The sequence below is a fragment of the Macrobrachium rosenbergii genome, chromosome 4 (assembly GCF_040412425.1).
Source record: "Macrobrachium rosenbergii isolate ZJJX-2024 chromosome 4, ASM4041242v1, whole genome shotgun sequence".
NCBI lineage: Eukaryota > Metazoa > Arthropoda > Malacostraca > Decapoda > Palaemonidae > Macrobrachium > Macrobrachium rosenbergii.
Window position 1 is genome coordinate 69,990,879 of NC_089744.1, and position 22,120 is coordinate 70,012,998.

Here is a 22,120-nt window from a genome sequence, read left to right on the forward strand (position 1 = left end):
CGTCTTTTGTCAAGAAATTACCGATTTCATTATTTCTATTTTTAATGTGAGTTGCCTTCTATCAGGTAACCGGCAGACGAGAGAGAACTATGTTTTTTGCATCTGTTATTAATGTAAAATCCAAATGCATCTGCACGTTTGCGAGTTTTGTAGAAATATGTACGTCTCTATTGCATGTCATGACGATAAGGGTAAAGAAACCACATCTATTCGAGAATGACACTATTGCGTTACTTTGTTTGATTTTTCTGTGATATTGCTTAGATAATTTCTGTATTAAGTAGTGAAGAAGCTAAAAGGGAGAATCGGAGGGAAGTTTAGTAGTATATTTGTGAAAAAGATGCTTACGTCTGCATAAGAGTTGAGTGATGCCCGACAGTTGTCACTTTGCCACTTCCAGCATTACATTTGAGGATGTGTGTGAGCGTACTTGCGTGTACTGTGCGGGCATGGCGTCATCCAAAATTGTATTGTCACACACCATCAGTTAGTTCATTACATTTAACAAATATGTAGAAATCCCAGAATATTATGTTTTTAATTTATTTTTGATAACGAACTGTATTCGCAGTAATTGTATAACTTGTCTCCTTTCCCCAATAAAGAACTTTGTAATTTTTGTTAGTCTGAGTGACTTTGAGTTGTAGCCCTGTTTCATTTATCTCTTATATAATTACCCATTTGATATTTTAACCTTTAGCTATGAAACTAATTTTAAGTTTAAATTCAGCAAGTGCTTTTCAATGTCCCTCTACTTTCATTTTCCCGTGATCCCATTTCAGCGAATGGTGAATATAATTTGATTTGATAAACTTTGTATTGCGTTCGTACTTGGAAGTTACTCAAGTAACTTATACAGACGAGGTAACATGTATCGAGTCCTCTGAGGTCTGAAAATCAACCCGTGAGTACTCGTAAGATTTTGAAGGAGAGAGAGAGAGAGAGAGAGAGAGAGAGAGAGAGAGAGGAGCACCTTTCGTCGTATCTCACAGCAACTTATGATCTGAGTTCATGTCTATAGAGACTGCTCAGCAAGTAGAAGTACTTAATTGTGGTACTATTCATTAATGATATTAGTGCGTTATCCTCGTTAGCACTGAACTGGTTGAGATATCTCCCCGTAATTTCGAAATCGCAAAGGGAGAGTGGTGTTGTTGTTGTTTTTGACCAAGTAACAACATTAAACATACAGTCTACTTTGTCCATACAATCACCTTTTCGCCACACAGGTGTTGGGTGTTTTTCTATAATTATCATGTTAATGATATATATATATATATATATATATATATATATATATATATATATATATATATATATATATATATATATATATATATATATTATATAATACATAGTCTAACACAATATCAGGATATTCTAATTTCTTCTCTGTTTCCCTAATTACATCGATTTCATCATCAATATACAGTATTTAGTCCGAAACACTGATGTGAAAACTGTTTTTCACGTTATTGCTGTAGACACAATAAAAATGTACAAAGCAGAAATATTGGTAGGTTTTCTGCATACTCTAAAGTGTAACTATTTCCCCTCTCCATCAGGCAATCCACAGAGTAGGCTACAGTAATTTTCCGTCAGTATATTACAGGAGATTTAAACGATTATAAAGAGGACGTGGCGTGGTTTTTGATTCTAAATAGTCACATGAAATGTGGTTTCATAATCATTTAGTCTGTGGGAAATAAGACATGAGACATTTAAGGTTCCGAAGACAGCCAGTGTTATCTGACATAACCAATGAAGTAACACTGAAGAGAAATTGAGTGATATCAAGAAATGGATGGAAATAAGACAGTTGAAACTTAATGAGGACATGACTTAACGTTTGATTTATATATGAAAAAATGTGTGATCTCAGGAGGCTGAGTGACTTTTCGAGTCTCAGCGTCCGAGGTATCATATAAACAGGACCCACTAAGTGTAGAATTCAGTAAAAGATATGCGAGTGACCACATCAGCAAAGTTGTAAAAGTGGCAGAATTTCAATGAAGAACATTGCAAAGAAATACTTAGATGAGCTCGCACTTAAAATAATCATTCGTAACCATATTATTAGCTGGTTAGATTACTGTAATTCGATGGACACGACAGCCTTTGAAAAATCTGTCACAAATCTGTCTTAAGAAAACTAAAATCATTTATACTTAGTGACTGTTACAGTGGTGGCAACATAATCAGGGAAATATTTTTTTTTCGAGATGCGGTCTTACAGAGCATCTTTGAATGAGTGGGCCAACAATATGGTAAAATAAAGTACAAATGTGGCATAAGAATTATAAATCATCGCAAACTACCTTGGTGAATAATTATACCACATTGATAATATATACTTTCTTGATGGATTAAGGTTATGTACTAAACGCCACGTCTTCATGAGTCATCGGTCTCTAATTGGTTTTATCCATACTTCTCCAGTCACTAAGAATAAGTTTCTAAATGTGTATAGAAGTTCGTACTGATCTCCCAAAGATGACAATCATGCCCCTGGCACCGTATTTATATCCACATGAAGTACAATTTATAGCAATTTATTCTAGCTGCTAAAGCTTTAAATTAGTTATGAATAAAATTTGTTCTCATATTTTATCCCTCAGGAATTTTGTACTGCTCAAATGGTATAATAAGAGTTTTTTTTTAAGTATTGTCTTTCATAAAAAAGGTCTGTCACTCATGAGTCACCTGCGGATTATAGCCGAGCACAAGTACACGTGTTCATTCTATCGAAAGTTTGGTTATTAATATGATGCTGAATACATATTTTCTGTTAATATTCCACTTACTTCCCCACTAAGTTTCAAGCATTCGAAAGCAAACCTACGATGAATATCTATATGGCGCTGTCATATCGAAGAAATCCTCATCTGAACCACAGAGGACTAAAGGTTAAATTTCAGAATACATACGTGCACCCTGTGATTGAAAACGAGTCTAACAAAACCCGGACATCGATTAGTTACGTCTCACGTGATTGGTAAGAATTACTAGAATGAGAAACAATTGTCCAATCAGATCGCTCAAATTTGAAAGAAACCTGGGTTCTGATTGGGAGGTGGATAAGAGCTCAGCCAATCACGGTCTTCTGCACATCGTCAGTGGGAAAAATGAAAACAAACGTGCGAAGAATAGACAAGAAAATGACGATTATCAAATAAAATTACGATGCAGGCGTTGCTGTTATGTCATAAATATGACAGAAATAGGAAACTCCATAGAGGTAAGATATTGGATATTGTTAAATATGTGTATTAATGCCTCCGTAAGCTTTTTAAAACTGAAGTAAATCGTGCCACAAGATTTGACAGTGGCATTGTTTACATTGAACCCAGACAATGATGAAATTCGTTATAAACTGATAACCAAATTCACTTTTAGGGAATAACATTTCATTCAGTGAATGGTAGCCTAACCCATATCGGAGCCGATGTAGAGTAGGGAGACAGGGGTAGCCATGAGAGATCCTAACCTTTCTTAGAATATAGTATCCTGACCTAAGCAGACCTTGTCTTCCTAACCTAACTTAGGGCGCCGTGCTCTAACCTGGCCGTGGGGCTTCCCCCCCTCTGGACTCCCCCAGGTAACACTGACTATCCTTGACTCCCAACTCTGCATATTAATTCTTGTGGTAGATCAAAGTAGTAGCTCTGGCGGCGATTTCCTTCTAATTTTACTACAGTTTTTTGGTTGCTAATTATGGATTTAACCTTCAGTTTTTGTCGCACGAATGTAATTAACCTGTATTTAACCCCTGAAGTCCATCCAACAAGGGGTTTCCATACGTGATCTTCACGAGACAGAGTACCAGGACGTCCGTTTCGAACGGTTCATATCCCGTCCAGAAAGTCCAATAACTTGTTAATGTGTGGGTAACCCCCCCCCGGGCCAGTACTAAACACGGCGAAGGGACATTCCATTTGGCTGACAACAAACAAATGCACCACCAGTATCAGAAGCACTAAAAGTGTTGAAAAAATGAGTTTCCAAGGTAAAAACAGGCACGGAGCTAGTACTTAGAATTACTATTCTTATTTCTATTAAAGTATAAAACACACTACAGGCTAGCCAAGTACTTTTCTGTCCAAGGTTGGCTTTGGTCTGGACCCAGAGTAGGCTATCATAGACTAATCTATTCTATTGGTAGTCTAGGTTAACTTACGTGATCTTCGGCGGCGTATGTGCTGACGCCTATTTCACTAATTTTTTTTTTCTTGGAAATTTCCTTATCAGATTATTTTCATAAGAACAGTAATGTTTTATATACCATTGGAATCGCCAGGATTATCACGGCAATAAAAAATATTTTTTTGCAAAGAGAACATATATATATTGTGAAATGTAAAGGAAATTTTTTATCCTTTTTCATTTTCAACTTTCTTCGACCAAACACTTATACAGGTCATGCTTTTCATCATTTCATAAATGAACAAGAGCTAAATTTATCTTAGAAGTTGGAGAAAAATTCAGGCATATATAACTAGTAGCTCAACAGGTATTAGACATTTTTGAAACCATCTCACAAGTTTAGAATCGTCCTCTTGCAATTAGTTGTTACAGCACTATCAACATTTCATTTGCCCTAATGAAAGTATATGATCAGCTGCATATTTGTTCGTTTGTTTTACAATATTATCAATGACAAGTCAGGAACAAATAAAGGTATTGAATGGGCTGGAATTTCTTGGAGGCACACTAATTGGTCCTGTATGTCTTTCTGGTTGGTAGGTCTCGTGTCCAGGCGGATGCATGATCATAACGATATCAGTAATATCACTTTCAACATCATATTCTCACTTATGTGACCAATCACTATCACTTCTTTCATTCGCCATTATTATGTAATTATATCAATAAATCACATAAAAAGTAAATTTCACGGACGCCGTCATGCAAAAAAAAAAGAAACTTAAGCGTATTATCATCTCATTTAAAAAATTGAGGCATTGTGGCAATACTGTTTCTTATCCGTGTTCTGAATGGTTTTTACCCTTATGACATCATAAAACCCCGCCTCCAACACCACCTGTTCTTGCGCGTGATTTGAAATTCATCGCCTGCACCCGATTTTAGCGGCCTGCCGTTAAATGGGTTAATAATCTTATATTTTGCTAGGTGAGGTTATATGTTAGCATATAAGTAAAAGCTTAATAGACCTCCTATGCAAAATTACAGCAATTGTTAGTGGTTACTTTAAGCCTAGCATTTTTTTAAGTGAAGTTATGCTAGGACTAGGCTACATTTTGTTATGATTTGACAAATGGAAGTTGCTGGTTGGGTTGGTAAATGCAGAAACTTGAAATACATGGATTCACCCAAACATAATCTAGGACACTGGGGCCCTACTTTGAATTGGGGCTTCATTCCTCTTGGACCCTGCCAGAACCTGCTGCATGGGCTAAATCTTAGAGTTAAATACAGGGATAGGCCTGCTTCCAAATCTAATTTAATCTTGAGAATCATAGGTTAAACCAGAGAAACAGTATTTTCTTGCTTGCATACCATGTCTTTCTCCCAAATGTACCTTGGCCCTAAGTCTGTTGTTTCATATTGAGACTCCCATTTGTAGTGAAACTCCCTGTAGGGGGCTGGTGCCATCAGTGCATCTCATGCAGTGCACTGTCAGCATTAAAGGTTCTTTGCAGCGTCCCTTCGGCCCCTAGCTGCAACCCTTTCATTCCTTTTATTGTACCTCCATTCATATTCTCTTTCTTCCATCGTACTTTCCACCCTCTACTAAAAATTGTTTTATAGTGCAACTGCGAGGTTCTCCTCCTGTTACACCTTTCAAACCTTTTTACTGTCAATTTCCATTTCAGCGCTGAATGACCTCATAGGTCCCAGAGCTTGGCCTTTTGGCCAAAATTCCATATTCCATTCCTATTGTGAAACTGATTGATTCTTTAACCCTTACTGGACGTACATGATCATGTCAGGCATAATAATAACTCAAGTGTTGGGAGCGAACTGCCTCGGGTGAGAATCAGTATTTCGTGCTAATGGTTTGAATGAGTTTTGCAGGGAGAATTATCATATCACTTCGATGGGCCATAAATGACTTATGGCAACTCTTATGACAACTCTGTTAGCTCAGTACAGGTTAGAGGTAGATCAATGTGACTTGAGATTTCATGGGGGAATGTACTGCACATCTGTGTCCCAGGATGTCTTTTTAATGTTATTTTACCGAAAATATACCCGGGATTGCAGTTGGTTTTATTTCATATCATTTATGATAGTACTTCAGCTATAATTGTAACTTGTTCCGACACGATATACATTAGGAATTAATTTCAGCGTAGGCTGGAGACGACCGTTGAACTTTTGAACAAGGTAGCAGTTAACTGCCATCCGGAAGGTGGGAGTACCGCCTGCCCAGATGTAAACATTCTAATTTGCTTTTGGCTGTCGTAGACTGCAGACATGTTTCTCGCTCTCTGCCTGACTGCCTTTGAGCTTTTTTCCCGTTGGGAACTTTTTGTTTTGCTTTTGTAATAAATTTTGATAAGTCTCTTAAGTCCTCCTTCCCCCAGCGTGTGTGTCCTGGGGTGGGAGGCAAGAAATATAATTCATTTAGATTTAGCGTTGACACGGACCCACACGCCCTCTGCCCCACCTGCAGGGGACGTGTGTGTTCGCACGCTTCGCCCTGTGCTGAGTGTTGCTCCTGGTCTGCCGAGCAGTGGGCGAAGTTTGAGGGGAGGAGACGATACCGTAGGAAGCCCGCCAAGGCACCGTCCGAGGGTAACATGCCCCAGACAACTCCCGTGGTGGCTGATCTGTCAGGATTGTTTCTCCCTCCTGGTAAGCTTCCCCTTCTTACTGCCTCTCCCTAGGGTGAGGACTCCCCCTCCCTTTCCTCATTTGTTTCATTGGGTGTGGAAGGCTGCGGGAGAGCAGATGTCCAGGACATCCTCTCTGGTGCCCTCTCCTTACTCCGGGGGTGAATTTTTTCCCCTGGAGCGAGTAGAGGCTTCCCTTTTTGACCCGACTCTGTCCTCAGGGTTGGAGGTGGAAGCATCTGTTGGTGTTCAGGTACCTGATCTCGACTCTGCCTGGCTGCACCTGGGTCTGCCTGGGCTGCACCTGGGTCTGCCAGGCGTTCTGTATCTGGAGGGTCTGGTGTACCATTTGTCAGGCGCTCCGGTGATGACCCACGCAGCCACCGCTTCCACCACCACGACCGTCACCACGTCGTCATTTGGTAAGCTGCCTGTGACAGTGGCCTCGCACCTGGACACCAGGGTGTCAGCTGCTCCTGCCACGTTCCACTTCATGCCGCTGCCTCCTGGGTTCCTGACCCCGTTATCCGTGTCTGGCCCCTCGCACATGGTGACTTCAGTAGTACCATAACTGTCGATGCCTGCTCCTGTTGCCGACCCACGCTTGTTCCTGACCACGGTTCCGGCTCCTCGCTTCCCTGACACTCAGCCCGGCCTGGCTTCCCATGCACCACCTGTGCCTCTGACTCTGGCTTCATCCTCTGGCTTTCATGGCTCCCCTGCTGCTGTACCTGCCCCCAGTAGCTGCTGGCCCGAGTACTGTCTCTGCTTCCCTGGCTCCCCTGGTTACTCCTGTGCCTTCTGCTGCTTCTTCGTGGATGGGGGACCTGACTGCCATCCTGAGGAAGATGATGAAGAAGAGATCGAGGAAGGTGTCGTCATCTTCGTTGTCATCGTCATCGTCTGCTACCTCTTCCTCTTCTTCCAAGGCTCGCCATCCAAAGAAGAAGAAGCCTACCTCTCCCCAAGAAGTCTCACACCGAGACTTCCAAGGTACTGCCTCCTTCCACAGGGGAGGCAAGGCAGTGGGATCTCTCATTGGCTCTTCCTGGTCCACAGACCAGGGAACCGATGAGTTGACCCCCAGGTTGGTCGTATTGTGAGCCGAGGGTGTGCAGACCGCAGTTTGCTCTCCCCCTGCTGCACCGAAGAAGCCTGCTCTAAGGCCAGCAGGACTGTGTCGGACACTCACTCGTGAGTCGCTCCAAGTACCCAAGGAGACCCGAGTATCCCGGTTTGGTACGGGAGAAACCGACTCGGGCACGGGACAGGAGAAAGAGTCCAGGCATGCAGGTGCTCAGACTCTTCCTGCTGGTACTTCTTCGAGTACCAAGCCAGGTTCCCAGAAAGGTGCACTGGTCCCTCAGGTCTGGACACCTGGGGAGGTAGAGAAGAGGTCCCCTGCTCAGTCTTCCCAAAAGGTTTCGGCCTTGAAGAAGATTGGGCACGTCCAGAGGACAGTGCAAGTTCGTACCAGCCAGCCGCACGCTTGACTCCTCCCAGTCCCCGGCCACGTTCACGTGGCCAGCCTGGCTCAGGGGAGCCGAGTGCGCGGCTTGACTCGGGTGAGCCACTCCGCTCTCCTCGGGAGAACGCTTCGCCCAGGTGAAAGTGTTCTCCTCGACCCGGTTTGCCGTCACCACCACAGGTTGGTGACTGCTCCTGGCCCACTGCTCCTGTTGGTTCTGCCAGCAAGACAAGTGGGAGTGCCCGATCCTCTTCACCTGTCCCCTCCACTTACTGGGCTCCTCCCAGGGGGTGCAAGTCGGACAGGAAGAACTCGGGCGAGCTGTCTCACCAGAGTTCTACTTCGGGAGTGTACATGCCTGGCTCGGTCCTCAGTTCGGCCAGGTCATACACCCGCGTGGTGCAGGAAGGATCATGGGGGTCTGCCGAGGTTCTCCCTCCTGCAGGGAGGGGTAGTCGGGAGGACTGCACTCTGGAAGGACTGAGGTCCTCTTCCCTCCTGATACAGAGGACTTTTGCGGAGGATTGTGCTGATTCAGCACAACGACCGGAGGCCTCATCTGTGGATCGTCTTTCGCGCCTCAAATCCTTTTGGGGACCCAAGAAGGAACCCAAGGCTGGTGGGGCTGCCGTGGTCCATGCTTGCCGAGGGGGTACTCGATCAGGTGAATGGTCTTGTGTCTGGGCAGGATAATTCACTTCAATTGAACCGCTCGGACAAGCTACTTCCCCCTCTCTGCCTCGTCAGAAGCGTTTCTACACGCATTCGGAGAGGTCATTGCCGTCTAAGCAGGTTGACCTGGACCTGGTTCATCTGGTATTGGGTCTTCGTTGCGCAGCACCTTCCACCCTCTTTCAGCAAGAGGCCGCAACCCTGGAAGCCACCGCCATGGCAGCTTTCCAGGCAGTCTCCTGGCTGGATCTGTGGTCCTCACAGTATCCAGCGTGGCTGCTTCCTCGGCGCTGTCCACCTGAGGAAGACTCCGCTTCGGGAGAGTGCCAGTCAGTCTTGCCCACCAGACGGCAAACCTGTGGGCTTACCTGGTCCTGAAGCGAAACAATGACCCTGCGGAACAGACCATTGCTTCTTCTCTTCCTAGAGAGTTGGTGGATGCTGCAGTGGCAATCGATTGACTGGCTTGTTCACCAGGCAGTGGCCAAGACCTCTGGGTCTTTGCGTTCCACTGCGGCCAGGCCCTCGGGTCAGGCTAGCACTTCCTGGCCCCTAAGAAGGGATCCCGTGGAAACACCCAGCCTTCTTCTTCCTCTGGAAAGGGTGGATCTTCCTGCCCCTTTCAGCCCCCTTTCCAATCCAGAAAAGGGGGCAAGGGGAAATGCTACGGGGGGCTTTCCCCACCCAACTGCTACCAAAGGTGGTGGGGTGTGCCTGTCAGGCCATTGGGCAACATGGCAGCAACACGGAGCTGAGACCTGGGTAGTGGATGTCCTTCAGGAGGGATATCTACTACCCTTTGAGCCTCGGCCACCCCTCACCTACACTCTGGTGCATCTCCACACCTACGTCCAAGGAACACTGAAGGACTCCGCACTACAGCAAGAAGTGCAAGCCATGCTGAGCAAGGGTGCTGTGGAAGTCGTGTCAGACCGGTTCCCAGGCTTTTACAGCCATGTCCTTCCTCGTAGAGAAAGCCACAGGGGATGGAGACCGGTCATAGACCTCTCTCCCCTGAACCGATTCGTTCACCAGACTCAGTTCATGATGGAAATGATGCGTTCTGTGCTTGCTTCCATCAGGGAGAACGACTTCATGCTTACGGTGGACTTGAGGGATGCGTATTTCCAAATACAGTACCCATTCATCTGTCCTCTTGCAAGTACCTCCACTTTATCTTCAGGGAGTTGGTCTTCCAATTCAGGGCACTCTGCTTCAGGCTCTCGACCACTCCCCAGGTGTTCATGAGAGTCTTCTCCTTCGTGTCAGCTTGGGATCATTCACATGGGATACGTCTACTGATGTATCTCAATGACTGACTTGCTCTGACGAGCTCCTGCTCGCAGTTGCTGCAGGACAGGGATCGGCTCCTCAAGTTTTGCCGCAATCTTGGGATCATGGTGAATCTTAAGAAGTCAGATCTCACCCCCCAAGCAGAGGATAAATTACCTGGGCATGCTGATAGACACGGTAGCTGCGAAAGTCTTTCCCTTGGACTCTCGTATCAGCAGCTTCAGGCAGGCAGCACAGTTGTTCCTGTCTCGACAGGAACAGCCAGCCCGGCAATGGCAAATTGTCATCGGTCACCTGTTGTCGCTAGAGAAGCTGGTACCTCTTGGGCGTCTTCACCTGCAGTCTCTACAATGGAGACTAAAGGACTATTTGTCCCAGTCCCGAGACCCCCAGTCCTTTCTCATCCCTCTTTCTGAGGAGGTGAGAGAGGACCTTCGCTGGCAATGCTGTTCTCAGACGCATCGATGGAGGGATGGGGCGCGCACCTGGAGGAGTTGCTGACTTCGGGAGTGTGGCACCGAGATGACAAGCACCTTCACATCAACATCCTGGAACTCGAGGCAGCCTTCCTGGCTCTCCAAGAGTTCCGGGATCGAGTGATGGGACACTCCGTGGTACTGATGAGCAACAATGCCACGGTACTGGCATACATCAACAAGTAGGGGAGTCTAGTATCCTTCCCGCTCCAGCAGTTGATGATGCAGGTGCATTAGTGGGCCATAGCTCACTCAGTAGAGCTGTCAGCCAGGTACATTCCAGGCAAGAGGAATGTCGTGGCAGACAAGCTCAGCCGCCAGAATCAGGTGATTGGAACCGAATGGTCCCTTCGCTCGGAAGTCACGGAAAGGCTGTTCAACATGTGGGTGTGTCCAGTCATCGATCTGTTCGCCACCTGGCACAACAGAAAATCCAGGTCTTCTGCTCTGTCGTGCCAGACCAATGGGCCGCTGCGGAAGCGTTCCAGCACCCGTGGGACTACCTCGACATCTACACCTTTCCTCCATTCAGTCTGATTTACAGAGTGATCACTCCGTATCTCAGAATGATTCTGGTGGCACCCAAATGGCCTGCGGCCATTTAATATCATGACCTGCTAGCTCTCCTCTCCGAGGCTCCAAGAGAAATCATCCCCATCACCCCCGCCCAACCTGCTGTGTCAACCCCATGTAGAGCGGTACCACCAGGCAGTGCAGTTCAGTCATGGCTGTAGGTTATCCACCATCTCCTGCGAGCGAGAGGCTTTTTGTGTTGCACAGCAACGGAGATGGCTGGGTACCTCAGACAATCCTCTGCAGCAGTATACCAGGGAAAGTGATCCGTCTTCTGTGGTTGGTGTCGTGGATGGGGTAGCTCTCTGGTCAGAGCTACTGTTCAGTAGGTCGTGGACTTCCTTGTCTTCCTTCGCTGAGGGAAGCTTCTTGAACACCTTAGAAGGAGGAACAGAAATAGCCACAGGAAAAGTTGAGAAAGAAGCAGAAGAAGGAGACAAAAAGAAGCCACACTTGGAGTAACCACCGGAGCGCATAACACTGACGTTGGACAGGTGGAGAACACCAACTGGTCCAGTACTCAGAGGTGTTTTTAAGGACAAGCTAGGAGCTTCGTAACCAATGGGGACTGAAGAAAGAAAATTGTCAGCTACCCTAGTGAAAGGAGAGGCTGAGGACACCATTGGTACTGATACACTCAACGATGGTGCAGACGAAATGCCAACTGCCGTAGCATCCGCAAGAACCGCGGTGGACACATTACTTCTTAAACCCAGTAAAGGATGAATATACGGAGTTGCGGAAGACTCCACAACTGCCTGTGAAGCATCTAGACCAGAAGCCTGAGAGACTACAGGACTCGTGTAAGGTGCTAAAAAAAGACAGCCCCGCCAAAGGTACACCTTCCCTCAACCCAAAGAGAGAGAGGGAGCTGCTGAAACTCCAGTATTACAGGATTGAACCAATGAAAATTCTTTACTCTGCTGAGTTAATGGCAAAGAAACAGGATGAGCAAGAGAAGACTCCGAAGAGTGACCTGATAAAGAAGATTGGAAGAAGGCTTTGAAGAAATTGGGGAAAAGGAAAACTCAGAAGCAGCAGAAGAGGCCATAGTTTGTAGAGAAAGAAAATAGACCGACTCTGTTCCCCCTTGATAATCTTGACAGACATCATTAGCAAACTCAGGAAAATTCTTCAAGACATGATCATGAATATTGGAAAATCCAAAATTGAAACATTGCCTAACTAGTAATCTATAACCCTTTGACAAACCCAACAAATCTGCATTATATTGAGCCAAATTGAAAACCTGATCACCAGAATTACCACCACCGCAAGATGAACCAAACTTATCCATCGAAGGAAAGGGAACCTTTGAAGATGGAGGAGCACTCTCCAACACTTCAGAACCCGACAGACCCGAAACCACATCCAAATGACCAACCACGGACTTGGAAACCTTCTGTTGTAAAGAACTCGGAGCAGGAAATAAAACCAAAGATGGATCCAAAGACGGAGCCATCACACTAGAAACCCCAACCAAACCCGAACCCGAAGAAGCCTGCACCTTCCACTTCTCTTCCTGAACACTTCCTAACCTATTATCCCTACTCATCTGTGTCTTACCTAACTCTGCATCAACCTCAGAACTTACACCTTGAGTGGGAAGGGGGGAATCTGCTGCCAACACTGCCTGCTCTGCGCTTGGGGGGCCGGCAGAACCTACCTTCGAGGCTTGCGGTTCTCCATGACCCCCGGCACCCATTAGGGCTGGTTCTGGAACAGGCAGGGGGCCTGAAAAAGAGCGATTAGAATCAACTATGCTACTACTACCACTATCTCTATTCTCGGGTAACTTTCTCATCAGGCTAGAAAATAGGCTAGACATACTGGATGATAACCTGTCCTCTAACTTCTTAAATAACTGAATCTAACGCTTCCTGACCTATGCTTACTCTTCAATGCTAAGGATTTTCTGTTTCATATAATCCTCCATTTGATCTACTGACCAAGACCTACACTCATCACATCTCTGACTGATACTACACTGAACCTTCCTACATAAAATACAAACAGAATGTCGATCGTGTTTGAGGGTACTCATCCTACGCTTGCAGGACCGATGAGCGGCAGCATCTCCAGCCAGAAGGCTCGGTTGCCGAAGATGTAGACGAAGTGGAAGTAGCGGCGCTAGCAGACAGCAATGTCTTCTTGTCTGGCTTATCCATAACGAGTCTAAAGTACCGATCCTAAGTCAAAACCGGGAGAGAAGTTCCAAATCCAATCAATAAAGCGTAAATCCAGAAGAAGAAAAGGCTAAATGACCGAAAGTTTGCCCTGATGCGGGACATGTCCACACAGCACGGCAACTATTAACAGTTGGGGATGTCAGCCTCTGTTGGCTGGTATTTGCAGCAGCATTGTCAACGGTACCTCAGGTAACTCATTTGACAAGATTTTACCTGTAGCGTTGGTAATGCTGACAGTTAATTACCCACTTTGTGGGTAAATTTATGGGGATATAGTTCAGGCTGGTCAGTGACCAGGGCTAATTCAGGTGTTCAGGGAGTGTATTGCAATATTTACGTTGATCATTCACCACTAAAGGGCTCACTCCCTTGCAGAGATCGTCCCTCCTGTTCGCTCCTTTGGACAAAACTAGTCTGTTCCCTCAAGTGACCTTGGAACGAGTGACGGCCAAACTTCAAAAGAAATTGAATCAAGTCTTGCTTGCGCAGTTGACCAAGAGAACTAGAGTCCCAAGACTAGCACCTTTGACTTCTACTGTTGTAAGGACAGCCTCCCCTTTGTTTCAGGAGCCGACCACAGACCAATCTCCGGTCAGTACGACCTACCAAGAAGAATACCATCATACCCACTACTCGCAAGTGAGGACCCTATCCTCCATGTCCTTGTGGGAGTAAGGCTTCTCCATTTTTGGAGCAAATGGAAGGCCAGGAGCGTGGAACCTTGGGTTCTAAAATTTTGAAAGAGGGCTATGCAATCCCTTTCAGGGAGAAACCTCCCTTAGCAACCTCACCCATCAGCTTGACAGCCTATTCAATAGGCTCAGGGAGGTTTTCAGTCCTGTCTCAAGTCTCAGCCCTACTCAAGAAGCAAGCTGTGGAGGTGGTTGAAGATCTAAGCAAAGAGGGGGTTCTACAACCGCCTCTTTGCTTAGATCTTCTTCATTCAAACAACAAAGTTCAGAATGGAAATGAACCATTCAGTCCTGTCAGCCATCCATCAGGGAGGCTGGATGGTGACGATCGATATGCAGGACGCATACTTCCACGTTCCATTACACCCAGACTCCAGGAAGAATCTGAGGTTCGTCTTCCAGGACAGGGTCTTCCAGAGCTCTCCACAGCCCCTCAAGTTTTTACCCATGTTCTCACCCCTCTGGCGAAGTGGCTCCACCTAATGGGAATAAATGTATGTCTGTATCTAGACAACTGGTTTCTATGCTCCCCCTCGAGATCCCAGTGCACGGATGACCTTCAGAAGACGCTCCAACTTGCCCAAGATTTGGGGCTTTTAATCAGTTTCAAGAAATCTCAGCTGGTTCCCACTCAGTCAATTCTTTATTTGGGGATGAAGATCGATTCTCTGAATTTTTGGGCTTTTCCGTCCCATCAAAGGATCCAGAACTGCCTCAGGAAAGCCCGAAACTTCATCTCTCATGTGTCCTGCTCGGCCAATGCATGGATGAGCCTCCTGTTTGCAACATCAAGAAACCCTCTGGTTTGTTCCCCAGCTCCGGATCCTCAGGCATGGGCGACGGATGCCATGCTGCAGGATTGGTTGGACATAGACGTTTACACCTTTCCTCCGTTCAGCATGGTGAGGGAAGTGCTGAAGAAGTTCATCACTCACAACAACACATTGATAACTCTAGTGGCTCCCTTTTGGCCACACAAACAATGGTTCCCAGACCTTCTTGGCCTTCTTGTAGATTTCCGAAGACTATTACCTCAGAAGAGAAATCTTCTCAGACAGCCTCATTTTTTCAACGTTTTCATCAAGGCTTATCCACTCTCGCTCTGACAGGCTTCAGACTGGCAGGGAACTTGTCAGAGCGAAGGGTTTTTCAAGAAAGCTGCAGAAGCAGTTGCGAAATGTAGGAGCCGATCTTCTGCTGCGGCCCACCAGGCCAAGTGGGCAGTCTTTCAAGGCTGGTGCCAAGAGCATATCTCCTTTTCTAAAATGACTTTAACCAAAATTGCAGACTTTTTGCTGTTTCTGGGGTCTTTGAAAGGATTGGCTACATCCACCATCAAAGGATACAGGGCTATGTAAATTCTGTTTTTAAACATAGGGAAATAGACCTGTCTGCAAATCAGGATATTAGTGATTTGATTACAATTACGGGGTTCCGTTTTTAGGCAGTCCCCGAAAAATTGTCAAAAATTAAGAAAACCTTTTTTAATGCATTTTTATTGAGTTTCAATAAAAAATTGTCAAAAATCCTAAGAAAACCTAACTTTTAATGCATTTTTATTGAGTTTTTCATTAAAAGAAAAAAAAAAAAAAAAATTTTTCTGTCAGATTGGCGATCATTTGCGTCATAACCCCAGAATATGCGTTGTAAACCTGGAAATAATTTCTGATGAATATATTTGAAAAGCGTCATAACCTCGGAATGTCGTAAGCCGGACCTGTCGTAAACCGGGGACTGCCTGTAAATTCTTAAATACGTCAAAACGAGAAATCTACAACGGCTGCCTGGAGCTTGAATGTGGTTCTTAAATGGCTTTCGGGGCCTACATTCTAACCCTTGAACTCCTCCTCGCTAAGGGATTTGACGAGGAAAACATTATTTGTTCTGACACAATATACAAACCATTGGTCCTTTACATTAGGAATTACTTACGGCGAAGCTGGACTCAGCCCTTGAACTCTTGAACAAGGTGGTTAGGCAGTAACTACCGTCAGGTAGGTGGGAATACCTGCCTGCCCGGATGTAAGCATTCCAGTTTGCTTTCAGCCGTCATGCGTTGCAGACGTGTTTTCAGATCTCTTTGCCTGACTGTCATTAAGCTCTTTATTATCCTAGTGGGATCTTTCTGTATTTTTGTGTATATATTACGTGTTTGATATTTATTAATACAAACCCACGATTTGTGATAGCCTTGGATGAGCCGTCGTTCCCCAGCGTCTGGGTCTTGGGTTTGACGGCCAAGGGTTTCTTTAGAGGGGCGTAACCGAGTGGTAATGCTTCTCTTCCAGTAGCCCTTTATTTAGATACTGAAGGCATTCCCTGTATGTTCGAAGATATTAGATTGGGACGTAATAGATACTGAAGGCGTTCCCTGTACGTTCGAAGATATTAGATTGGGACGTAATATCTTCGCTCCCCTACATTGATCAGGACATAAGAGTTCGCTCCCCTTCTTGGGCTACCGCCCTCTGTGTATAAGGGCATGACTATTTCCTTTCTACTTGTGCTGAGTGTTGTTTTTGCCGCCCTAACTATAGAGAGTTGGCGGGGGCGGGGAGATTGCGGGTGTCGTCGGTAAGTTTCACTTTCACAGCACCTGTGATGGCCTCCCCTCCTTCCTTCTCTCTCCCTGTAAGTTCTTCCTTATCTCTCCTTCGGTAGAGATCTCTCTCCTCGCCCTCTTCGCTCACCCATCAGGCGAAGACTGCAAGAGGGGGCAGGCGGTCGGGCAACCTCTTTTAAGGGGCCTCCTCTCGCTGCGTAGGGCAGTTCCCCTTGGAGCGAGGGGAGTTTCCCTCTCCTAATCATCTTTGCTTTTTCTTTCAGGTTGACAGTGAGCATCATAGGCACAGCAGCAGTTGGCTTGATATCTCAGCTGGGATATCTTTGCATGAAGGAGTCCCGACGTTCATTCAATGTTGCTTCGGGATTGACCACAGTACCTGGTTGGAATGGCATAGTTCCATGTCTGGATCATTCCAACTCTGTTCCCTCCAATGTGGATCAATTGCTGTCGTTGCTGGCCATGTATGCTGTGGCACTGCCTCTGGCGTATCTGTGGTCCATCTGCTCCTGCTGTTTCCTGTGTTATGCTCCTGTTGACTCAATGACTGTCTCTGGGCGGCTCTTCCTGGTCTCCTGCCACAGCTGTCCTGATCATTCTTGTCGCTGCTGGTGACTCGTGACATTCCTGGCCATTGATGTACCTCCTGCCTTCCGAACCGCTTCCGTAGCTCCTGCATCAGCTGTCCTGATCATGCCTGCTGCTTCTCCTGGTGGTCGTGTCCTGGGCCACTTTTGCTGTGATCCTGCTTAGCTGCCCTGGAGGTTACGATGTTTCGTGTCCACCATCCTGTAGGTGCTGGAGTGAAGGTGAAGGAAGTCACCCTGTGGAAGTAGCCGCCGTCTTCAACTTATCTTCGCTTTCGTCTCCTGCTGCCTCTTCCCTTCCTCTCCTGAGGTTCGACGGGTTCCGGGAACTGGATAGACCTCCGTCGGCCGAAGGAGAGGAAGGCTGTTTCTTTCCCCTTGGTGCCCTTGGATGTCTAGGGACTGCCTCCTTCCGAGGAGGCAGTGGGTCTCTCTGGCTCTTCCTGACCTTCGGGTTAGGAACCATTCGCATACCCCTGGGTTTTGTGTTTGGGAGCTGCGGGTGCGCAGACCTCGGTTTGCGATCCTGTTCCCAGTCCTAGAGGTTCTACTCTAAGATGGGGGCTGCTTCGGGCATTTGTTCGCAAGCTGCTTCGAGTGCTCAAGATTCTGTGGAATATCAAGTGCAGGCAGTCCTCGGTTATTGGCAGCCTCGGTTATCAGCGATCTGGTTTTACAGTGCTTGTCTAGCGACGACAATACTTGGATTTTGATTTTTGACACTGATTCCCAGTTATCGGTGCTGATTCTCGGTTATCAGCGGCGGTGATCCCTGGTTTTGGCGCCGATAACCGAGGATCGGCACTATTATCACCGATTTTCGGTTGTTGACGATTTTCAGTTATCGTCACGCTGTCGGGAACGGAACCCCACCGATAACCGGGTACTGCCTGTATCCCAATCTGGTCTGGAGAATACTCTCCCCAGCCCAGTTCGGGAGCAGTGCGAGAGAATGGGCCGAGGCACTAGGTGTCTCAGCTCTTCCTGCCAGCACTATAAGCGCTCCCCGAGTGCTTACCAGTGTTCGGTCGGGTTCCCAGCCTGGTGTCTCGATCCTATCTGTTCAAACACCAGAAGAAGCAGGGAAGAGATTCCCTTTCGGGAGTCCTGCTGGACTTCTGAGGGACTGACTCTCTTCTGGGAGACAAGTTTCTCTCCTCTCTTTTGCATTCTCCTATGGGGTCTGGTGTTTTTGGGCCTGCGAGAGTGCGTGGTTCTGTGCCTGGCTCTTTTCGATTTCTTAGGAAACAGAAGGCAGCCGCTCCCAATTTTTGGGAGTTGTAGCTCACTCGAATTCTATGAATCAAGCGCTCTCCTGACAAGAGGCATAGGACGAGAGAAAGTGCCATGACACCCTGGCGTCTCGGCACTGAGACACCTGGCGTCTTGATACTGCCCGCCAGCTGCCTTGGTTGCTTGGGCAGGTCTCATCCTTGTGTCTTGAACCTTAGGGTTCGAGCATGCAGGATAGCAGACACAAAATTCTCCTTTAAACCTTCTTCTCGAGGGGCCTCGGCCTCAAAGGAGTTTAGAGTTCAGGAAACTGGTGCTAGTTCACGACAGACAAGTTCCTATTGTGTTTGTGCGATTGGCTCAGCTCGGCTTTCTCGCCCCGCCCAGCCCCTGTTCGCGTTTGTGAGACTGGCTCAGCTTGCCCCACCTGCCTCCCAGTCCGCCGCATACCACCCAGTCTGGATCACGTTCGTGTGATCGGCTTGGTTTGGTGCAGCTCAGCTTGGCCCCGCTCGGTTTTTCAAAATCGGGTTCTCGGCTCTGTTCGAGTGAACTTTCTGCTCTTCCCAGGAAAGCGCTTTGCCATGGCACAAGCGCTCTTCTTCCCCCTTGTGGCAGTAATCTCCTTTGGTTGATTATCGCTCACAGTCCGCCTCTCCTGCTGGTCTCACTGGCAGGACAGGTAGGGGTACTCTTTCTCCTCGAATTTGTCGTTGTAGTTCGGCTGCCTGGCGTGCTTTGGGTGTCGGTCCCCCAATTGTCTCGTAGTACAACCAGGTAACTGAGGAGGGTTTCTTGGGATCTGTCAAAGTCTCCTTCCAAGGAGAGAGGTACAGGAGTTTCATGCTTCGGAAGCAGTGAGGGTCTTCCTTTTCAAGTTGTGATCGCTCTTGTTTTTTGGAGAACTTCATGCTGATTCATCAGCACAAGGATTGCCAGGACAGGACCGCAGCTCCCCCAATGAATAATCTTTATTACTCGCAACCCTTGCAGTTCCTGAGGGGCCAAGAGTTTCAGGGGCTGCCGCAGTCCTTGCTTGCGAGAGCGTTCTCGACCAGATGAATACTGTACTTTTCTTCGGACAGGGAGTTCATTCAGGTCGAGACACCAAGATTCTCCCCTCCCTCGACAGAGTACAAATCCTTCTTGTCTCGGAGGGTCTTGCCGACTGCAGGTTGTTCTGACTCTGCTTCACCCAGACTGGGTTCTCTCTCTGCTTCTCCTTGCCACAAAGGGTATTCTCTTCTTGGAGGGCACCCGCTGGTTTCCTCCAGGCAGTCTCTTGATGGATCCACGACCCTTTGCTTTTAGGCTTTCTCTCCTCGGATACGACCATTCCTGAAAAGAACCCTGCCTTCTGGAGACTGGTCTTGTCTGGGGGTGGGTCTTCCTATACCAGATGGCAATTTGTGGGCAGTTCTGGTGCCAAGAAGGACTTTGTCCTAATTCTGATCTCCAGTTTCATAAGTCCCAAGCTGGCTCGACCCTTGGGAATGAACCTTTACTTGGTTCTGCCTTTCTCTTTCAGAGATTTGCCAGATACCACGGTAATCAAGGTTCATACTAGGGCACTGCCTTGTCCTTTGGACAATGGCCAAGACCTTTGGGCCTTAGTCATCTCAGCTCGACCTTGAGTTCATGCCACCCCCCCCCCCAACTCCTAAGAAGTCTCAGGCTTCGGAGGAAGATTGTGGAACACATAGCCCTCTTCTTCTCTTCCAGAAAAGTGCTCATAACTGTGTCTCTTTCCACCCTCTTTTCCATAAGGGAGGAGGGCAGAAGGGAAGAGAGAAAGAAGTATCGACCAGGAAGACGTTCTCTTACTGCAGATGCCTGGATGAAATGATACTTAATGAGTCTCTGGAGCTGGCAGTGACATTGCTGAGACCTGGGAATGGATTCCTTCAGGAGAAGTATCTATTTCCCTTAGGTCTCGGCAATTCTTTTCATCAAACTTCCACCCCGCCTCCTCTCCCGTACTCCCGATTCGGGAAATGCCATCCCGGCTAGAGCTAATCGTCTTGGTATCCTGTCATCTCGCAGTAGCTTCCCCATGGTGGAGAATGGAGGTCTGCTTCCATTCCTCCATCCTTCTTTCCTCTTTGAAATATGAGGAAAGAGTTAGGCTAATGCTTGATTAAAGGAACCTTCAAATATGCTTGCATATTCCCCTCTCTTTGTGTGTCTACTTCCAGGTTCACTGATTGAGGAATAGGCACACGCCTGTAAGACTTTGTCTTGAAGGTGTGTGACCGAGACGATTAGTACTTTCTCACCACCATCCTGGTCTCAAGGCAGCCTTTTGGCCTTCCGAGAATTCAGAATGAGTTTTGCGACACTCAGTGGTTTCGTTGAACAACAAAACCACTGGAGTGACATTTGTCGACATACAAGAGGGAGTTGTCTTTTCCTCCTGTTTCATCTGTTGACATTTGCAGGTACTCGAGTGCTCTATAGCGCACTCGACAGCTCAATTAGCCAGATGCATTCCCTGGTGGGGATGCATTGGTAGGCGAGCTCAGCCTCAGGTTTGAATGATTTGGACGGAACGTGCTCTTCACTCTTTTCCTCACAAAGATTCACGAAGTGACTGCTCGACTGAGAGATCCCTACCGTCTTTCTGTTGCCTCCCTGCACAACAAGCCTGTAGTTTTTCTCTCTCCTCTGTATTTGTCTGTTTTGCTAGGGGTTCACAGGCATTGCCCACCCCGAGTTACAGACAAATGCTGGAAGACTTCGCCTTTTGCCCGACCTGATAGCCGAGGCATCGAGAAGAGTTCTGCTTGACCCAACCTCCTGTAGCAGCTACACAAGAAGTGGTTCTTAAGGCAGTACATCCCTGTGTGTTCAGGACTGGGAGATCTTCCAGCTTTCCTTGCAAGCACAGGCTTTCTCTCCAAGCGGCAACGGATATAGCTGGATACCTCTTGAAGTCCTCTGCAATGCAACCCTGTCCCAGGGACTGGATCCGTCTTCCGTGGTGGGTGTTGTTGACAGAACTTCTTCTCGGGTCAGAGTCACTCTTCAAGTCTGGACTTCCTCGTCTTCTCCGCCGAGGGTTGCTTCTCTCCCTTTCATTCGTGAAGAACGTAGGCCCTTGTGACCTACTGTAGTCTTCTATCTGAAGTAGCCTTCTTCTCCTCAGTCGAGACTTAGCTACGGACGAGAAGCTTCTTCGATCGTGCTGTCCCAGGGAACTGTTCCTGGGTGGCATGTGACTTTGTTTAGGGTTCCTGTCCCATGCTCTGCACGCCTTTACAAGAGTCATCGGATAGAGATGTACCCTCTTAGGACCATCTCTCATCTTGCTGTGGCCTTGAGAAGAAGAAAGAAGAACAGGGATGGGGATCAATGTTCGACTCCTTCTTGGATGTCGTGGTGGACTCTGAATCCATCAGCATCTATTGTGGGTTAGAGTCCTTCTTGTTTCCTCCTCCTTGGACTTTTCGATGATCCAGATCATTTGTTACTTTGTCCTATTAGGAGCTGTGTACTTTCTGAAAAGGCTCAACATTCCTAACCTGGATGTCAAGGACACATCTTAGTCTCTCTCTCCCAAGGAAGAAGTGTCTAAGGA

General features: G+C 47.0%; 1 protein-coding gene across 3 annotated transcripts in view; it reads left to right on the top strand.

Annotated features, from left to right (window-relative positions):
- Positions 1 to 2,941: 2,941 nt before the first annotated feature.
- SAK (Sak kinase) overlaps positions 2,942 to 22,120 on the top strand; it is a 138,459-nt gene continuing 119,280 nt past the window's right edge. For 2 of the 3 annotated variants that reach the window (XM_067099452.1, XM_067099442.1), the window contains exon 1: positions 2,996 to 3,238. In XM_067099452.1, the coding sequence (XP_066955553.1) occupies positions 3,011 to 3,238 (228 nt within the window). In that variant the 5' untranslated portion in view covers positions 2,996 to 3,010. Of the gene's footprint in view, positions 3,239 to 22,120 lie in introns of all 3 variants that reach the window. The other variant, XM_067099435.1, reaches the window with a different exon arrangement.